Consider the following 17,350-nt stretch of genomic DNA (forward strand, 5'->3'; position numbering starts at 1 on the left):
TGTATAGAACACTATATTGTCAATTTTGACAAGAGGCCTTAGCCCCAAAGCTTTACATCTACATTTAACTGTACTTTGAATAATCTTCATATTTACTATTTTTCTACATGTATCTGTCTACATTTGACTCATCATTGACCATATGTTGTTCTATTGGAAAAGGTGGTGCCATTGTCTGCTATATCCAACCTCCTCTCTCCAACAAATCACTGCAATTGCTCATTTTAATAGTCTTATTGTGCATTTCATTTGGAGATGCATTGTAGGTAGTACTTAGACGGAAGGATCTTTCCATTAGTTAAGAAAATTGCCCAAAGGGCTAGAATCCACTCCTGCTAGAGAGGGCTACAACATGTGGGGAGACTCTCCCAATGAAAAGATGTGTACAATGCTAGCTAAATCAGGAAACGAGAGAAGAAAACAACTACATTGAGATGGGAGGAGAAAACAACCACTGGTGGGATGGTACTGCCATCTAGGCATGCCATGAACCATGGTGAAGGAGGGCTCTAGGTGCCAAAGTCGCAAGCAAGTCTCACGGCACTCCGTGGTGGATGGTACTGCCATCTAGGCATGCCATGAACCATGGTGAAGAAGGGCCCTAGGTGCCAAAGTCGCAAGCAGGTCTCGCGAAACTCTCGAATGCGATCTGAGCCTCCCTGGAGTCTTCCAAATTGGCCCTAATACAGTTGATCAGCTCAAGCTAAATGTCATCGACAGTCTCCGCTCGTGGGACGGGTCGAGACTGGAAGATGCAGAAGGAGCGGGCTTGCTAGATGAACCATAGAAGATGAGCTCCCAACACCGCTTTCTTTTTGTGCTCAACTCTTGAGGGATTAACTTTGTGGCTCGTTGGAGTGTAGGTTTGCCCTCTTGCATCACAATCATCCTGCTGATTGAAGCCATCTTAAAATGACTAGTATGTGACCTGCGCATTGCTGCGACCAAAGAAACATGGCCACTATTCTCATAGGGCTATCTTTTCCTCCCAGTGGAACACCATCAATACTCTATTCTACATGTATAGTCTGTTGTATTTCTAAAAGTGATGCATGACACAACCTCTTGACAAATTCTAACAAATATGAATATGTAGCTGCAAATCATTTTTTAATACCAAGCTTGGGAGCTAGGCTCAAAGAAATTATCTTTTGTGAGTTGTTAGCCCTTGTTCAATAAACTTCTATTAGGTTAGAGAGAGGAGAGAGAGAGAGTCCTCCTTTTTGTGTGTCTGGGGTCTAGCAATGCTACGAAGCTTGATTATATAGCTTAGATAAGTTAGCATGGTGCGAAATATTTGAAAGCTAAGAGAATTCAATGTGATCATAAAACTTTGTTTGAAAATGGATTGGATTATGTAGAATTGGTTTCAACAATGGAAAAAAAATTGGTTTCAACAATGGAGTGGGTTCAATAGAATTGGTTTCAACAACGGGAACACAATTGGATTCAATGTTTTGACTCCAGTCTCTTACTTGCTTCTTTCTTGTGAGAGCAAGGCATGGCAATAGTGCACATCATAACCTAATATATAGTAGGAACGACGTTTTCCCCTTGGTCTACCTAGGGTTGATAGAAGTGCTACCAAATGCAAAAGTACAAACTGAGTAAGTAAGCAAGTTTTTAAATATGAGTTCCCATAACTGGTACAATGTGTAATCATAAAAATTTTCATGTCTAAGAGTGGAGTTGTGAAAACATTATTAGGGCTCATAGTTTCCAATGTAGCAAGAGAGCTTCAAGTTTCAAAGAGATGAGTTGACTTTCTTTTAATATCCAGAATGTGATTGGCCCTTCCGTCTATGTTTCTCTACAGATGCCACACTTGCTTTCATCTCTATCTATGTTTTGTGCACAAGTATGGTAATAGTGTTCATCATATCATAACGATGCATAAGTAGGTTAGTACGTGTACACTATTTGTTCATGTACACTTATGCACCATCAGCACCTTCAAATGTTATAGAAATGAAAGAAAAATAAGGTCACCTAATAGTTTATGTGGATGCTCTGGGCCTTCCTCAAAAATTTTAAGCTCCACTATATATAGTATAGAAGTTGTATGTGAATGCTCAAAGAAAATCTAGATTTAGTGTAATCCTACGTAAAAATTTTGAGATTTACCTAATTGAAGGTGAGAAGAAACCCTGATTTTACCAGAATTCCACATATAAATTTTGAGATTCACATCTAAATCTGCCCTCCCATCTCAAATTCCTCATGTTGCTTTGGATTCGGTCACGCCGCCTTGGGTTCACTCACCTTCTGCCTCGGTTCTACTTGTGTTCAGTTAAACCTCGGATTTGTTTTCAAATACAAAGCTTCCAATGCTCATATAGTAGAAGTAGATTGCGCTAAAATTTTTCATATGCATGTTTACTAAGTGTCTCAGCAGAAGCATTGTGTATATGAGTGGCTATCAGATTGCTTGAAAGAAAAACACAAGTTTTGTGTATTCTCACATATGAAATTTTGAAATCCACCTCTAAATTCTAGTTTTGAAGATGAGAAAACCTACAAATTTTAGGAAAAAATCATTGATGAAACATAGCAAAATTGCCTTTAATTTTTCAATCATTCGGTTTTTAAACTTTTTTGAAAAAACATTGTATTGTGTGCAAATGCTTAAAGTAAACTTAGGTTTACCTATAAATTTTGAGATTTAGCCATAAATTCTTTTTTTTTTTTGCTATACTCACAATTGTGAGTGAGAGAATTTATATTAACGTGACGGGATTGTATTCTTTTGAAGCTAATATAGATTTAGCAACAAAATTCTAACTTGAAGGCAAGAGAAAAAACCAAGTTTAACACAAAGTTCTCCTCGTTCCGCCTTTGCTACCTCGGATTTGCTTGTTCCACTTTGGATTTGTGCACACACCGACATGGGTTTGCTTGCCTTTTTCCCACCTATTCCCTCGCTTTGGATTCTTCGGATTGGCACACCCCACCTTGGGTTCGCTTGTCTTCCGCTTTGATTTTTCTCGCCTTCAACGCTTTCCTCCACCCCTAGTCTTGAAATCAACCTCTTATTTTCTCTCTCTCTCTCTCTCTCTCTCTCTCTCTCTCACACACACACACACACACACACACACACACACACACACACACATAATAACTCAGAACTTTAGAAGTTGGCACCGGGTAGTGAGTCTCTCTCTCTCTCTCTCTCTCTCTCTCTCTCTCTCTCTCTTATATATATATATATATGTATGTATATGTATATATATATACTTAGGCTCGTCATAATTGAGAGAATTTATGAATTTTAAAGGGTGGCACATAGTTTAACTCCTAAAAATAGAAGGGGATAAAATATATTAGAACAGGTAAAAGGCCTGTCAGCTGGGTAATCTCTCTTCTCATTTGGGATGCTAGTGTCACGGCTGATTTTTTACGTACATTTTACCCATTTTAAGGTATTTTTTTGTTTTCTATGGGAGAAAATGTTAGCCACTCTCTCAAAAATACACTATAACTCCAAGAAAATAATAATTTCTTGGAAATTGGCAAGGGTCCCCTTGGTGAGTAGGAGTCCCCATGAACTTGATGGAACAATCTCTCTCTCTCTCTCTCTCTCTCTCTCATGACCAATGACATGTGTAACAACCCCATCATTTGCATGCATGTCCCCAAAGCGATACAGAATGAAGTCGACTCACAAACATACCAACCTTCTCCTTTTTTTTCTAGGGATAGATGTTTGACATTAGTTAGTGTATATATACATATGTGTGTATGTGTGTGTGTGAAAATTTATAGATTTTTTAGGGTGGCACATGGTTTAACTCTCAAAAATAAAAAGGATCAAATAACTCTCAACTGATAAAAGGCTCGTCAATTGGGAATCTCTCTCCCCATTTGAGATGCCAATGTTAGGGTTGGTTTTTTGTTAGACATTTGACCCATTTTAAGACATTTTTCTTGTTTTGTGTGGGAAAAAATGTTAGCTACTCTTTTAAAAGTACATGATAATATTAAGAGAATAACAATTTCTTGGAAATTTGAAAGGCAAGGGTGTCTTTGGTGAGTAGGAGTCCCCATGAGCTCAATCGTAATATATATATATATATATATATATATATATATATATATATATATATATATATATATATATCTCATGGCCAATGACATGTAAAACAACCAATAATTTGCATGCATGTCCCCAAAGCGGTACAAAATGAAGTCGACTCACAAACAGTCAAACCTTCTTCTTTTTTTCTAGAGATAGATGTTTGACATTAGTTTGTGTGTGTGTGTGTGTGTCCATCATAATATAGAAATTTTATAGATTTTTTAGGGTGGCACATGGTTTAACTCTCAAAAATAAAAAGGATTTAATAACTCTGACTTGATAAAAGGCCCGCCAATTGGGAAATATCCCCATTTGAGATGCCAATGTTAGGGTTGTTTTTTTTCAAACATTTTACCCATTTCAATACATTTTTCTTGTTTTATATGGAAAAAATATTAGGTACTCTTTTGAAAATACATGATAATATTAAGAAAATAACAATGTCTTAAGGGCAAGGGTGTCCCTAGTGAGTAGGAGTCTCCATGAGCTCAATCGTAAAATCTCTCTCTCTCTCTCTCTCTCTCTCTCTCACTCTCTCAATAATGTAGATAACAACCCCTACCTTTGAATGCATGCCCTCAAAGCGAGACCGACCTAAATTGATGCGCGGACATGCGAACCTTCTCCTTTTTCTTAACCGCTTTTGAAAATAAAAACTTACACAAATTTATAAAAGGTATCAATATTGGTCTTGAAAAAAGCCCCTTAATAAAACAAAGCCAAATATATCATTAAAAATCAAATTTTTATTAAATAACAAAATCTCCACCAAAATTATGTTACTTGGTTAGGTGGAGTGAAACTAAATTATTCTATGTATAGTTGAAAGTCTTTGGTCTTTACATTGTACATTTTGAAAGGCCTTTCCATTTCCCTATGCATGTCAAATTTGACCCTTCACTTTTGCATTTTACATTAGATGTTTGGTCTAAACTTTTGTGAAGTGAACCAATGCATGACACGCGGATGTCTTCTTCTTGCTTGAAATTTTTAAGCTACATAAATATAGTATTAGTATGTGACCCGCGCGTTGCTGCGGCCAATTAGAAGGAGTATCATTCAATTTTGTGTAACTCCCCCTCTCCCCTTCTTATAAAGGATAGTAGGTCTTACACATTTGGAAAAAGAAATTGTTCAAGAATCTTATGAGATCCTTGTAAGGAGATATGGAGAAAGGATGATGGAAAGGGTCCTCCTGATAATTATGGATGTATGCATATCTGGAGGAGGTTTGCATGCAAACTATATAAATATCGAAGAGAGAGAGAGAGAGAGAGAGAGCAGGAGTTGACAGAGCCATGCATGTAGGGATGCCTTGCGAGCAAGATGTGATGCAAAGGCGTCTGCTTCACAGGGTAGAGGCGAATAAAAACTCTCTCTCTCTCTCTCTCTCTCTCTCTCTCTTGTCTGTAGACTGAAGTTGCTCGCAAGGGAGAAGGCGCACATGAGTTGAGGAGGGGCTGCTTGGAAGAAGGCACACAAGCCACATGTCTAACTGGGCACACACAACTGCGCGCCTCCTATTCACGGCATGCCTTGTGACCATGCTACCTCAGATTACACCCACCGTTGGCTGCTAAATAGTTGGTGCGCAAGCTGCTAGCTGCGTTCTCTTACTAGATGGTTGTGGGCGAGGCTGTAGGTGGAGGTTGTTGGGAAAGGCGTGATGTCCTCCTGTAGACAGTAGAGGCCAGAGGGCATGCCGGGTGGGGGGAGGGAATCTCCAAACTATTGGGGTTGTTTTTAAAGCAGAGCCAGTAGTACCCAATAAGTATTCTTTATGCATCCAATTCAAGGTAGTGAGAACCATATCTTAAATGTTTTATTATGTGCAATAATGCTTTGTTCACATTGACTTTGTGCAGTAATGCTTTAAATCACATTGACTTTATGCGACAATAGAAAGTGCGTAGAGAATTAAATGAACATAACAACTATAGAGCATAAATTTAAAAGACTACACGAGAGAGAGAGAGAGAGAGAGAGAGAGAGAGAGAGAGAGAAAGAGGGAGACTAAAAGAAAAAAAACAATCCACTTCCATTACTGTAAGTAGTCGTTGTAAGCATAACCTAATATTCGTCTCTAAAGAAGAAGTTTTTTGAAAGCCACTAAATCTTAACTAACAAAACAACTACAACTTCAAAATGACAGTCTTTGGGATGTTGCATTTGGTACTCGTAGAACCCATGGACCCACATAACGAACGCTCCTACCAAAACGACGGTGGCTCTCATACAGCGTGTATAATACAATCCTCTAATTCTCATATCTATCTCTATAAGAGTATTCTGCATTGGCCGACAAGCAATCTCCGAGCTCGCGAACCCGTATGCGAGCTGAACCTGCATTACGATTCAAAGCCACATTGATATGAAAGTATCCTTGGAGTCCTCCGCAAAACTCATGCACTTCCATTAAAATGTTATTACGATAATAGTGATTCCTGCAAGCCAACTGGTTAATTACAATAAGTTCAATAACCAAAAAATATATAAAAAAGCATTGTGCTTCATTGATGTTCCTTACCTAACAACTTCAAAGCTTTCAATAATGTGTACTACATCATGCGTACTAAGAGGGCCTCTCCAACCAGGTGGATCTAAATGAGGAAATTGTTAGTTTGAACATCAAGCTGAAAATTTAACAAAGGATATACTTAGATCCTACCATAGATAAGAAATGACGGATCAATACCATCAGACTCAGTCTCAATGATGGCATTGTCATTAGTGTTCTCCATAGCTGTACCATTAAAAAGTACATCACAATGCATATAAAGCTGAATTATGTGTCAACTACCACAAAGGAAGCAATCCCTTGCACAATAATACGATCATAACATCTTATCATACAAAAAAAACATAATCTACACAAAGCAAAAGAGGTGAAAGTTCAAGAAAAGACACAAAGAGACTTTAGAGTTTTCTTCATGCAATATGCATGATTTTCTCTCTTCCTTAGTGCACACCCCTCTCTCTCTCTCTCTCTCTCTCACACACACACACACACACACACACACACACACACACACTCACTTTCAACATAGAAACCTATATATCCTCTCACAAATGTGAGGATCAATGCATAGAATTGTTATGCTTAAACAAAGATCTCTAAGATATGAACCTAATATATTGGATCCCTCAAACTCAAATAGCAAGTGGAAAACTCTACTGCATAGAATTACAAAGTCATAATAAACACCAAGACATTTAGAAATGTATCCATACCTTCAAAGAAAATTGCTTAAAATGGATCACAAACATGGCAAAGTTGTTGATATGTTTGTCATAGAAACAAACACAATCAAGGACACTATTGTGCCACAAATGATCTAAGAGGCAACATTAATGTAGCTTGCTTCATCATGCAATTGGCAATCAGCTTGGAGTTTCTCCATTCCTAAATTAAGGACCGTTTTTCCATCCCAAGGTTGATTATCTCTTGGATTAACAAACAAAAGTAGTAAAAAGGGAGTCTTTTTTTTGGAATAATACAATCAAAGCTCCAAACACAACAACTTACACGTACCAGTTATTGTAGCTATGTATGGTATTGCCAAACATGCAAGTTGTTTAGGCAAGTAGATTTGGTAGATCAACTCAGCAAACCTAGAACTCTGGAGGTACTCCCAATCATTGGGAATAGAGTATTCTTCACATCTAGCAAACCATTGAGCATCATCTTCATCTGGGGAAGACACACACTCCTTCCTCACCGAGTAGACACCGTACTCAACGTCGGAGGAGTATGCCAAAATACGCAATGTGAAAATATCGATAGATGGAAACTTCCTAAGGTTCGTAACACATAAGGAAACAAAAAAACCATGAGCCTTACTTTATGCAAAGGGAATTCCTAATTTCAAGCAGACACACCTGGTCTTGTAGTGCTTGCGGATGGTCCTAACAATTTTTTCGTGCGGCAAAGGCGCACACCAAAAATGTGGCTCTAATTAAAATAATGGAAAAAAAATCAAGGTCCCAAAGATAACACAATAAGTCACCACATAATGTCTTAATGGTGGACAAAAACATACCAGGATGTGGATGATCTTCCACATTTAATAGAAAGGACACCTCAGAGATGTAAGAAAACTGATCCATGATCTTTATACCCAAAAGGAAACCAAAATTTAGACAATGTTATGGAGAGAGGTAGAAAATTAATTCATAAAATATTCTATGATTTGAAACATATACAAAGAAGAAGACAATGATGAGAAGGATTGGAGCCTTCATATGGCATTGATTACTATCTCATGGTATTGTTATTGCAATTGTTTTCTAAATTACATCAACATCATGTAAATTAGTTATCATCATATAGAAAGAAGGATTGGAACCTTCATATAGCATTGTTTAATATCTCATGGTACACAATGTTTGTTGTTAGTGCAGTTGTTTTGTTTACATCAACGTCACGTAGGAGAATCTTCACTCCCCAGGCTGAACGTGCACGTGACAATGCAACATACAATTGTCCATGAGTGAAGACCGGTGTCACCAAGTATAGGCCCAACATGGCAATGCTTTGGACCTGTGACTTATTTATCGTCATACAAAAAGCCAATCTAACTGGAAGTTGTCTCCGTCTAAGAACAAATGGCAACTTTGTACCAGAATGCACAAAACATATTCGAGGGATGAAAACCCGAGTGCCAACCCGTGTACCTGTAATAACTTCTGCCTCCAAAACTCTTGCATGAAATGCCTTGCACACCAAGCGTGTCCCATTACATAGACCTCGATTTGGATCAATGTTCCGTAGTAGAATTATTGGGGCATTCATCTTCAACTCCAAGCAATGTGTTGGAAATCCACCACCCAAGGTGAGACTATTTAAAAACTCCACAGAGTATAAGAAAGGATCTTGCATCGAGTTTTCCACCACAGAGTTAGCACTAAAGTATTGCACAACATCACCTTTCATTGTGTAAAGGGCCTTAGCATTGAGAATATCAACTTCAGAGTTTTTTGGAGCAAGAATGGCCTGCTCTTTGAAGTATTCTGCATAGACCACATCTTTATCAAGTTCTGAATAGATGCAACCTATCAAATCATCCAATGAAGATGAAGAAAGCACCATGTGACGGGGGATTTCTATCATCTGTTCATCACCGATTGTCAAAGTCCCATTTCCTACATCCATAAGCCATTCTCTGTAGGTAGAATTTGCAACATCACCACCTCCCACACGCATGTTATGTGCCAATTTAAGGATCTTCACATGATTCCATAAGTGCGATCGACAAAGTGTAGCATCAACAATGTCAGCACGCGCTCCCTGGAACACCACTGGTAATATTTGTCTGAAATCTCCCCCAAGAAGCAACACTTTTCCACCAAATGGATTTCTTGAGCACATGATATCTTGCAAAGACTTGTCCAACGCTTCGAAGGCATATCGATGCATCATAGGAGCCTCATCCCACACAATCAACTTGCACATTCTAAGCAATTCAGCAGGTTGACCCTAAATAGGGATATTGCATGTGCTGCAACTATCAAGGTCCAAGGGTATCTTGAATCTAGAATGCGCAGTGTGTCCATTTCGCAATAGCAATGCTGAAATACTTGAAGATGTTGTGGCCAATGCAACTTCTCCTTCTCCACGCACGTGCGACAACAAACAATTATACAAATAAGTTTTCCCAATCCCTGCAGGGCCATCTAGGAAAAAAATAGCCGCACCGTCAATAGTCAATCCATGCAAGACTACCTCAAAAGCAATTCTTTGGTCTTCATTTAGAGTCTGCTCCATTTCACGTGACACAGATAGTTCTTGTACAGTGTCAAGGCATTGCTCTTAGAAAAGCAAGCTATTTTCATCACGTGTCACAAAGTGCTCATCAGGCATTGGAATTCCAGGAAATTCAGCTAGACTTCGTCCAAAAGTACCAAGAATGTTATGCAAATCTCTCAACGCATACCCTTCAGCAACTTGTGTACATCCATCTAACGACTCATATCTCATCTCCAACATGTGTTGGTAGTCCTCAGACAAAAAACATCGAAATATTTCCCACAAGAGATGAGGGGAGGAGGGTTCACAAAATAGTAGAATGGTCACAAAAAAATGTCTCAATTGCAAGCCTGTATGTGTACTGCAAGCTTCCTCCATGCATCCGAACCATTCCCCATCATCTTCCAAGATACCCCTAGCAATGCATGCTGCCTTGAATGTTGGAAACAATACACCATTTGCGGAGCGTAGATCCTCAAATGATTTACATCCTTTACAAATAGTTAAAAGCAAAAGAACATAATATCGTTCACCTGCAGAGGGCTGCACAAAATACATCCGCCCAATAGTGTCCCCACGATGTCTCTTTGTCCATTTTTTAAACCCGAATTCCACACCCACTTTTGAGGAAAATCAATGTACAAACTATCATTTGCATCAGGATTCTCCAAGTTTCATGTGAACCACTCTGTCAAAGTGGTCTTCTGTGCATTGGCCCTTTGCAAGACATCATTAATTCTATCATTATCTCGAAAAGTCACCATTTGACCAGTCGGAACATGCACACTCAATCTCTGAACAACTGGTGCGTCATTGTGCAAAGGATATTCAAAAATTCTCCAGCAAGCCTCAGATGCAGATACATAGCGGCCATTTGTGTACATGTCTATCTCATCAATGTTCTCCCTTTGTGCATCACGTACCGATGTATGGAATCTTACAGTTGCCCTATCATGCCCCTTGTAGATGTACTTATAAACATAGTTGAGAGCTGAAATTGTAGAGCATACCTCAACATTGATATGCGCATTAAATAATGCTGACAAAATAGGATTATATGGCACAACCCATCGGTTATCAGTAGTAGAACCCCTAACCTTGGCAGTAAAGCCATTGTTTCGTCGCACATAAATGGGGTAGCCATTATTATCCATGCTTGTTTGCTCACAAAATGAACGTGGATATTTTCTAATACACCGGCCATCAACCATGCAAGGAGATGAACTATTGAACTCACCACATGGTCCATGAATGTTGCAACTAACAATGATATCATGGAGCACTGGAAATCAATTTTTATCTGGCAGCTCTGCACAAACCATCTTGTCATAGTCAAATGTTGATTGAGGCTTACATCGAGGATCTAAAATCAATAATGTATGAGAATGTGGCAAGCCTCTCTTTTGGAACTCCACGACAGACATGTAAGCCACCACTTTCCCAAAGATATCTTTCTTTAAGATATACTTCATCATGCTCGAGTGTTTCAAGAAGAAAACCTTGGTGGTTATGTCTGGTCGATCAGAGGAAACCTGTCCTCGAAGTAGTGCCTCATTTATTTATGGCCATTTAGGGTTACATGTGAATGTGATAAATAGGTCTGGCTTTCCCTTTGCACGCACAATTGCCATTGCATCTTGATACAATTGGTACATGTGACGAGGGCAGCCTATAAAAGATGAGGGTAAGACAATTCTTTGACCTCCAGATCGTCCAAGTACAGCATCTCTCCCAGACAAATGCACCATGTCAGCCAGCCCTGCATACAATTTTTCCCTCAACGTCTTCTGATTTGTACGGATCCATGCAAGACGACATTCCTCAATGGCACAATATGCATCAACCATAAATTGTTGAAGTAAACGACCCCCACGAAGCAAGCATGACTCCATATCAGTACGAACCTGTAGTCGATATGCATAGTATTCTCTTTGAGTGACACATTGTCGACCAGCCAAGGCATCCAAAGGTCCATGCACATGAGCATAAGGAAGCTTGATATACCATCCATCTTCTCCCCGTGGAAAGAGAAGAACATACAATAGTGGCATGTATGACCTGTGTAGATTTGAAATCCTTTGCAGCCTTCCATTTTGACAATGTATCACAATGTCTCGATGGCCAGTTGTTTGTACATCCCCTTGACCCGGCATAATTGCAGCAACCTCATTGCCAACAGGTATCAAGTACTGCCTTGAAGTATTTCTATTCTCACAAATTGTCATTTTGATATCCACCCCAGGACTGTCACGTAACATTCTACCAACATTGTAGAAGGCATTCACATATGGATTACATGATCGCATCATCATTGATAATGCTTCAAGAGTGGAAAAATTCAAACCATCCAAGTCACTCATACGATTCCGAACCTCATGCTCAGTATCATATACATATATCTGTGCAAATTTTGGCACCCCTGCTTCGTGTGGTACCAAAGAACCAATTCGATGTTACACACCGCCATGTACGCAAAAGCAATATGCACCAGACCTACCCATCAATGTCTCATCAATGGTAGCTCCAAGAGACGCAAATGCCATCACACTATTGTAACTCCTGATGTTTTTTCTGAAGGATCTACTCATAGCATCACTGTTATTGAGTAGCCTCTCCAATACATCTGGCGGTCTTGCAAGAGGAAAGAGGGAGACTTTTCCACCTTTGCAACAATATTTTCCCATTGATGGTGTATCTTCCTTCTTCATTTCACACGGCCAAAGACGTGCACCACAAAACTCACAGAAGGAGGACATGGTTCCTGTATGATCTGTAGGCAATGATACATGTATCAATGGTAGCATGGAAGGGTGAACACCTCGTATACAGGGATAAGCATATAGAATGCAAGCAATTCCTCCAAGTGATGTGTCATGAACACACGGGACCTATTCCTCATTTTGAGCGTTTATGAGAGGGCAAAAGTGTCCATCATGTTGATGGCGCTGCTCTCTTATGTTGGAGGTACGTTGCCTTGCCCGTTGTCGACGATATCTTCTTGTCGCATCCAAACATAAAAGAGTGTGTTGTCTTCGTCCTTGTCCTTGCATGAATGTTTGCAGAGGGACTTGTGGAATTGTAACATCACCATGGATAGAACCCTCCACAAATGTGGAGGGACTCCTACCACGACCATGGTCATTTTTTAAGCATGGCAAGGCATTACTTGTCAAGTATATCGTACGCTGTATAGCGAGTTGGCGTCGATAATTTCGTGCAGCCTTTTGGCGTGCACGCACATGAGAGGAATGACTTGGAGATTCACAAAGACAAAGGAATGTGTCCCTTGTCCTCATAAATTCTTCTGTCAAGCAACAAAGAAAACACTAAGCTCATAATGAGTGCATAAGTTTTAGCAGTGCAATATGTATAATCAATTTAGACATCATGGCAACGTGATAGAACGTAGGTGTAGTAGTCCAAATGGCCCCGAAGGCTATGGTGCAAAGGTGTAGAGAGGTAGGTCGTGGTCAAATATAGTGGAGGTTTGCCGTAATTTATTGTGCCCTATGTCATCAGTGCTTTGAGAAAAAGCATTGTCACCCTGAAAGATCGGTTTAGTGTATTCTTGCCTAACAAATTTTAATACGGGAAATTACCAAAATACCCCTCTAATTTGTCGAAATTCCCACTTATGAATTTCGGGATCCACCTCTAAAATTTTACCTGAAGGCGATAGCACCCACGAAAGGTGATAGCACCCATGAAACTCAAAGCACCCGTGTTTTGGACGAAAGTATCTTAACTTTAGTGCAATCCCAGCTACAAATCTTGAGTTTTATCTCTAAATTACACCCCAAGGTGATATAATGCATGAAAATTAAAGGAATTTAATGTAAAACAATCTCCAAATATAGCGAAGGGTTGCCTTGATTGATCGTGTCCTTCGTCATCAATGCTTTGAGAAAAAGCATTGTTGCTCTGAAAGATCGATTTAGTGTAATCCCACCTAACAAATTTTAATATTTACCTTGAGATTTTAATTTTCACCTTGAGAACACCATAAGGTGATAGCACGCATGAAACTCTCTAATGTAAACATCTCCAAATATAGCAAAGGGTTGCCCTATTTCATTGTGTACTTCATCATTAGTGCTTTGGGAAAAAACACTGTCACCCTAAAAGATCGATTTAGTGGAAATTCCCGAAATACCCCTCAAATTTCAAAAATACCCTTGTATCCATTTTGGTAATTTTCTTCAAGATTTCCTAGTTTTAATTCCTTTTTGACAATTGAGATCCGTTTTTGAGTGCTTAGTATGTAAAAAATATGTAAAAAATTTGGCACAAATTAGCTCGCATAAGAAGGGTTTTATGTCTAAAAATAAAGAATCTCCAAAGCGTACATGACCAACTCAAATTCTAGTTTTAGCATCTTGTATGATAGACAATCAGTCTTCTTATGAAAAGCTACAAAAAAACAATCGTTGGAGAAATTTACTCTCTCAACCAGGGGTATTTTGGTTGGAAAATTTGAAGGACATTTTGGGAATTTATGACAAAATATTGGGGATATTTTGGAAATTTTCTTCAAGATTTCCTAGTCTTAATTCCTTTTTGACAACTGAGACCCATTTTTGAGTGCTTAACATGTAATTTGACACAAACTACCTCGCAGAAGAAGGCGATTATTAGAGGGGTGTTTTGGGGATATTTTGCAAATTTTCTTCAAGATTTCCTAGTCTTAATTCCCTTTTGAATTCCACACCCACTTTTGAGAAAAATCAATGTACAAACTATCATTTGCATCAGGATTCTCCAAGTTGCATGTGAACCACTCTGTCAAAGTGGTCTTCTCTGCATTGTCCCTTTGCAAGACATCATTAGCACGCACGAAACGCTAAGGAAAATGCAATGGCAAAAAGACCGGGTTTAGAGCAATCGCAAACACAAAAGGCAAATAAAAATGCATCGAGAAAACCTCAAAATCCAACTTGAGAGTTCGTCGCCCTAAATCCACTCACTCCTGCCACCATCGCTTGTCGCTTGCCTTTGTCTTCGCCACTCGCGAAGTCCCTCCCCACCTCTCTCCCTCTGTCTCTCTCTCTCTCAAGCACTCGACTTGCATCATAGTCTTAATTCCTTTTTGACAATTGAGATCCGTTTTGGAGTGCTTAGCATGTAATTTTGGGAGAAATTCACTCTCATAACCAGGGGTATTTTGGGAGTTTTGGAAATTTTCACACATCAGAGGGGTGTTTGAACCTTAAGAACACCATAATTAATAAATGAAAAAGGCACAAACTACCCCGTAGAAGAAGACAATGATGACTTTTCATTTTGACTTTAAGAATTGAAAAGGCACAAACTACCTAGTCTGCTATGGAAACCTATTTTGAAAATTTTGAGGGGCATTTTGGAAATTTCCACAAATCAAAGGGGTGTTTTGGTAATTTGCCCTTTTCAACGGCAAGCATTTTAAACGGCAAGCAAACTGTTATGGCGGTTACGCCGCTAGCGGAAGCTAAATAGCGAGAACTCAACCAACAACAGAATTTGTCAGACGAGAACGAAGCTTGACCCGCAGGCGCATGGAAACAACTAGGTGGGTGTCAAATCACCTACTCGACCTTCTAATGACAATCACTACTAAGGAAATCAAATCTAAGTTCTAAAATACGCAAGTGACTGAAATCCGTACTACGAACGAATGATATACGAAACAGGATCTAGAATCATTGAATCGATCTCAAACTCAAGAGGAAGTCTATACATTAGGTAAGAACAACACCCTAAAGACTTGAACTGCAAAATCAACCTATAATCACTCCGTGCGGTAAACGCGTATGAAGACATGCCGAAAAATACAGGTGACCGAAACTTGACCCCGATGGTACTAATGTGTAGCTCTACTCGTTGTGGTTCTATAGATATGCTGCACGCTCTATTCCGACACACGAGTTGGAAGAAAACTCACACCGAAGCTCGTAGGAACTTACCACACATAGAAGCCGATAGGGCGCACTCTTGGTATCAGTGCGTAGCTCTCGCCGTTGCTAACACAATGGCGGTGTCGCTTCTCCAATGGCGGCTCCGTAGCTCGCGTAGCAAGTAGATAAGACTCTCTCTCTCTCTCTCTCTCTCTCTCTCTCTCTCTCTCTCTCTCTCAGACACAGTCACGACGCTCCAAAAACTCACTTTGATTAATAAAACTGAATCTTCTTAGGTTACAAAAACTTTGGCTTATATACCTCAGCCTTGGAGGTGAGAACATCTCTAACTAATTACATCAGCAAGTGAAATTACTTCGGAATTACAAGCTGGAAACTCAATTGAGTCCCGTTACTCAATGAATGGCTCAAATCAAAATTAATGTCGGAAAGACATTTATTACAATCAATGGTTACAAAATGATGAGTGTGAGCAAAAATGTGGGTGTGATCCTCTGCTGGCTCAACACTCCCCCCCTCCGCGTTCATGTCGTCCCTGACATGACTTTTATGCTTGGTCAATAAAGTCCTGTCGTCTTGAGCATCTGCAAATGTGATTCGTATCGTAGGTTGCCGATGGTCAAGGTTGGGCCGAATATTTTACTCTCGTGGGTGAAAAAGCCGGTGTAGAAAGCTTCTTCGAATGTTTGCATGTGGAAGCTAGGCAAAAACATAATCCTCTGGTATAGGAGGTGCAACACTTTTGGAGAAGGCTGCAATGAAAGATCATACATCATATCAGTCACTGTGTCAGCCGTCGATAGTAGACTCGAGGTCGTGGCTTTATCTAGCGCGAACACTTCAATGCAATCTAAGAGAGTCCTGCAAATTTTCTTGAGCATCTGACACAAAAGGTCAGGAGAGCCAGTAAAGAGCTTGATGGTGCCCGTTAGGGTTTTCACCATGTAGGCTTTACCTATTCTCTCTCCTGCCTTTGGTCCTTGCATCCTGGGGTAATTAAGCCAATTTGGCTTCTTTTCTGCAATCCTGCCATGCTCTTTCGAGCTTCTGACTCTTGGCACCGGGCAGAAGGTTGCATCCTCCCGAATCTCCTTTGGTGCCTCTACCAAGTAGATGAGGTAGGATGGGTATTTGTTCAGCCAACCTTTCCTCCATCTAGGCTGCGAATCTACAATCTTCTTTGATTGTTCCTCTTTTGTGATGTCGCCTTCGTAAAGAGCGACATACTGCTCCTCCTCTATTCTCTTTTTCGTCTTTAGCACTTCAAATTTCATCAAAGGGAAAGGCAGGCTGGGTTGCATCCACTCTTCATGGAGCACTTTTGTGTCTAATCCCTGAAGTCTAATGGAGATGAGGAGTCTCCTCTCCCATTCCATTTCCGCCTTGGCACTCTCCTCTGCTGACTTTTCTATTTGGTCATGGAGCCTTTGTTCCTCTTCTTCAGAGATTCTTGAAGTCGAGGCCACCTCGTGAGCTGGGGCTGGATCTTCAATTGTGGTTGCCTCTCCAGTTTCTGGTAGCTCTATGGCTGCTCCACCTGATTCTTCGTGTGGTGTCTCTGTCTCTCTTCTTTGTTGCTCTTGTAGATCTTGGAGCTGTTTGCGGAGGGTCTCATTCTCTGTTCTTAGTGTTTGATTT

General features: G+C 39.8%; 3 protein-coding genes across 3 annotated transcripts; all 3 read right to left on the reverse strand.

Moving 5' to 3' along the window:
• Positions 1-6,332: 6,332 nt before the first annotated feature.
• On the reverse strand, positions 6,333-9,527 carry LOC147420505 (uncharacterized). The gene is made up of 4 exons (XM_086504549.1): positions 8,750-9,527; positions 6,744-6,818; positions 6,603-6,675; positions 6,333-6,519 (listed from the first exon to the last, which is right to left on the reverse strand). Exons 1-4 carry the CDS (start codon positions 9,525-9,527, stop codon positions 6,333-6,335), a joined length of 1,113 nt encoding a protein of 370 aa, XP_086360675.1.
• A 968-nt stretch (positions 9,528-10,495) lies between these two features.
• LOC147420506 (uncharacterized) lies at positions 10,496-10,975 on the reverse strand. The gene has a single exon (XM_086504550.1). The coding sequence runs from the start codon at positions 10,973-10,975 to the stop codon at positions 10,496-10,498; it is 480 nt and encodes a 159-aa protein (XP_086360676.1).
• Positions 10,976-11,110: 135 nt separating this feature from the next.
• LOC147420507 (uncharacterized) lies at positions 11,111-12,577 on the reverse strand. Its single transcript, XM_086504551.1, has 3 exons — positions 12,319-12,577; positions 11,444-12,240; positions 11,111-11,353 (listed from the first exon to the last, which is right to left on the reverse strand). The coding sequence occupies exons 1-3, from the start codon at positions 12,575-12,577 to the stop codon at positions 11,111-11,113; spliced, it is 1,299 nt and encodes a 432-aa protein (XP_086360677.1).
• Positions 12,578-17,350: the final 4,773 nt, after the last annotated feature.

This window comes from Adiantum capillus-veneris, chromosome 28, assembly GCF_014529385.1.
Source record: "Adiantum capillus-veneris isolate H3 chromosome 28, ASM1452938v2, whole genome shotgun sequence".
NCBI classification, from domain to species: domain Eukaryota; kingdom Viridiplantae; phylum Streptophyta; class Polypodiopsida; order Polypodiales; family Pteridaceae; genus Adiantum; species Adiantum capillus-veneris.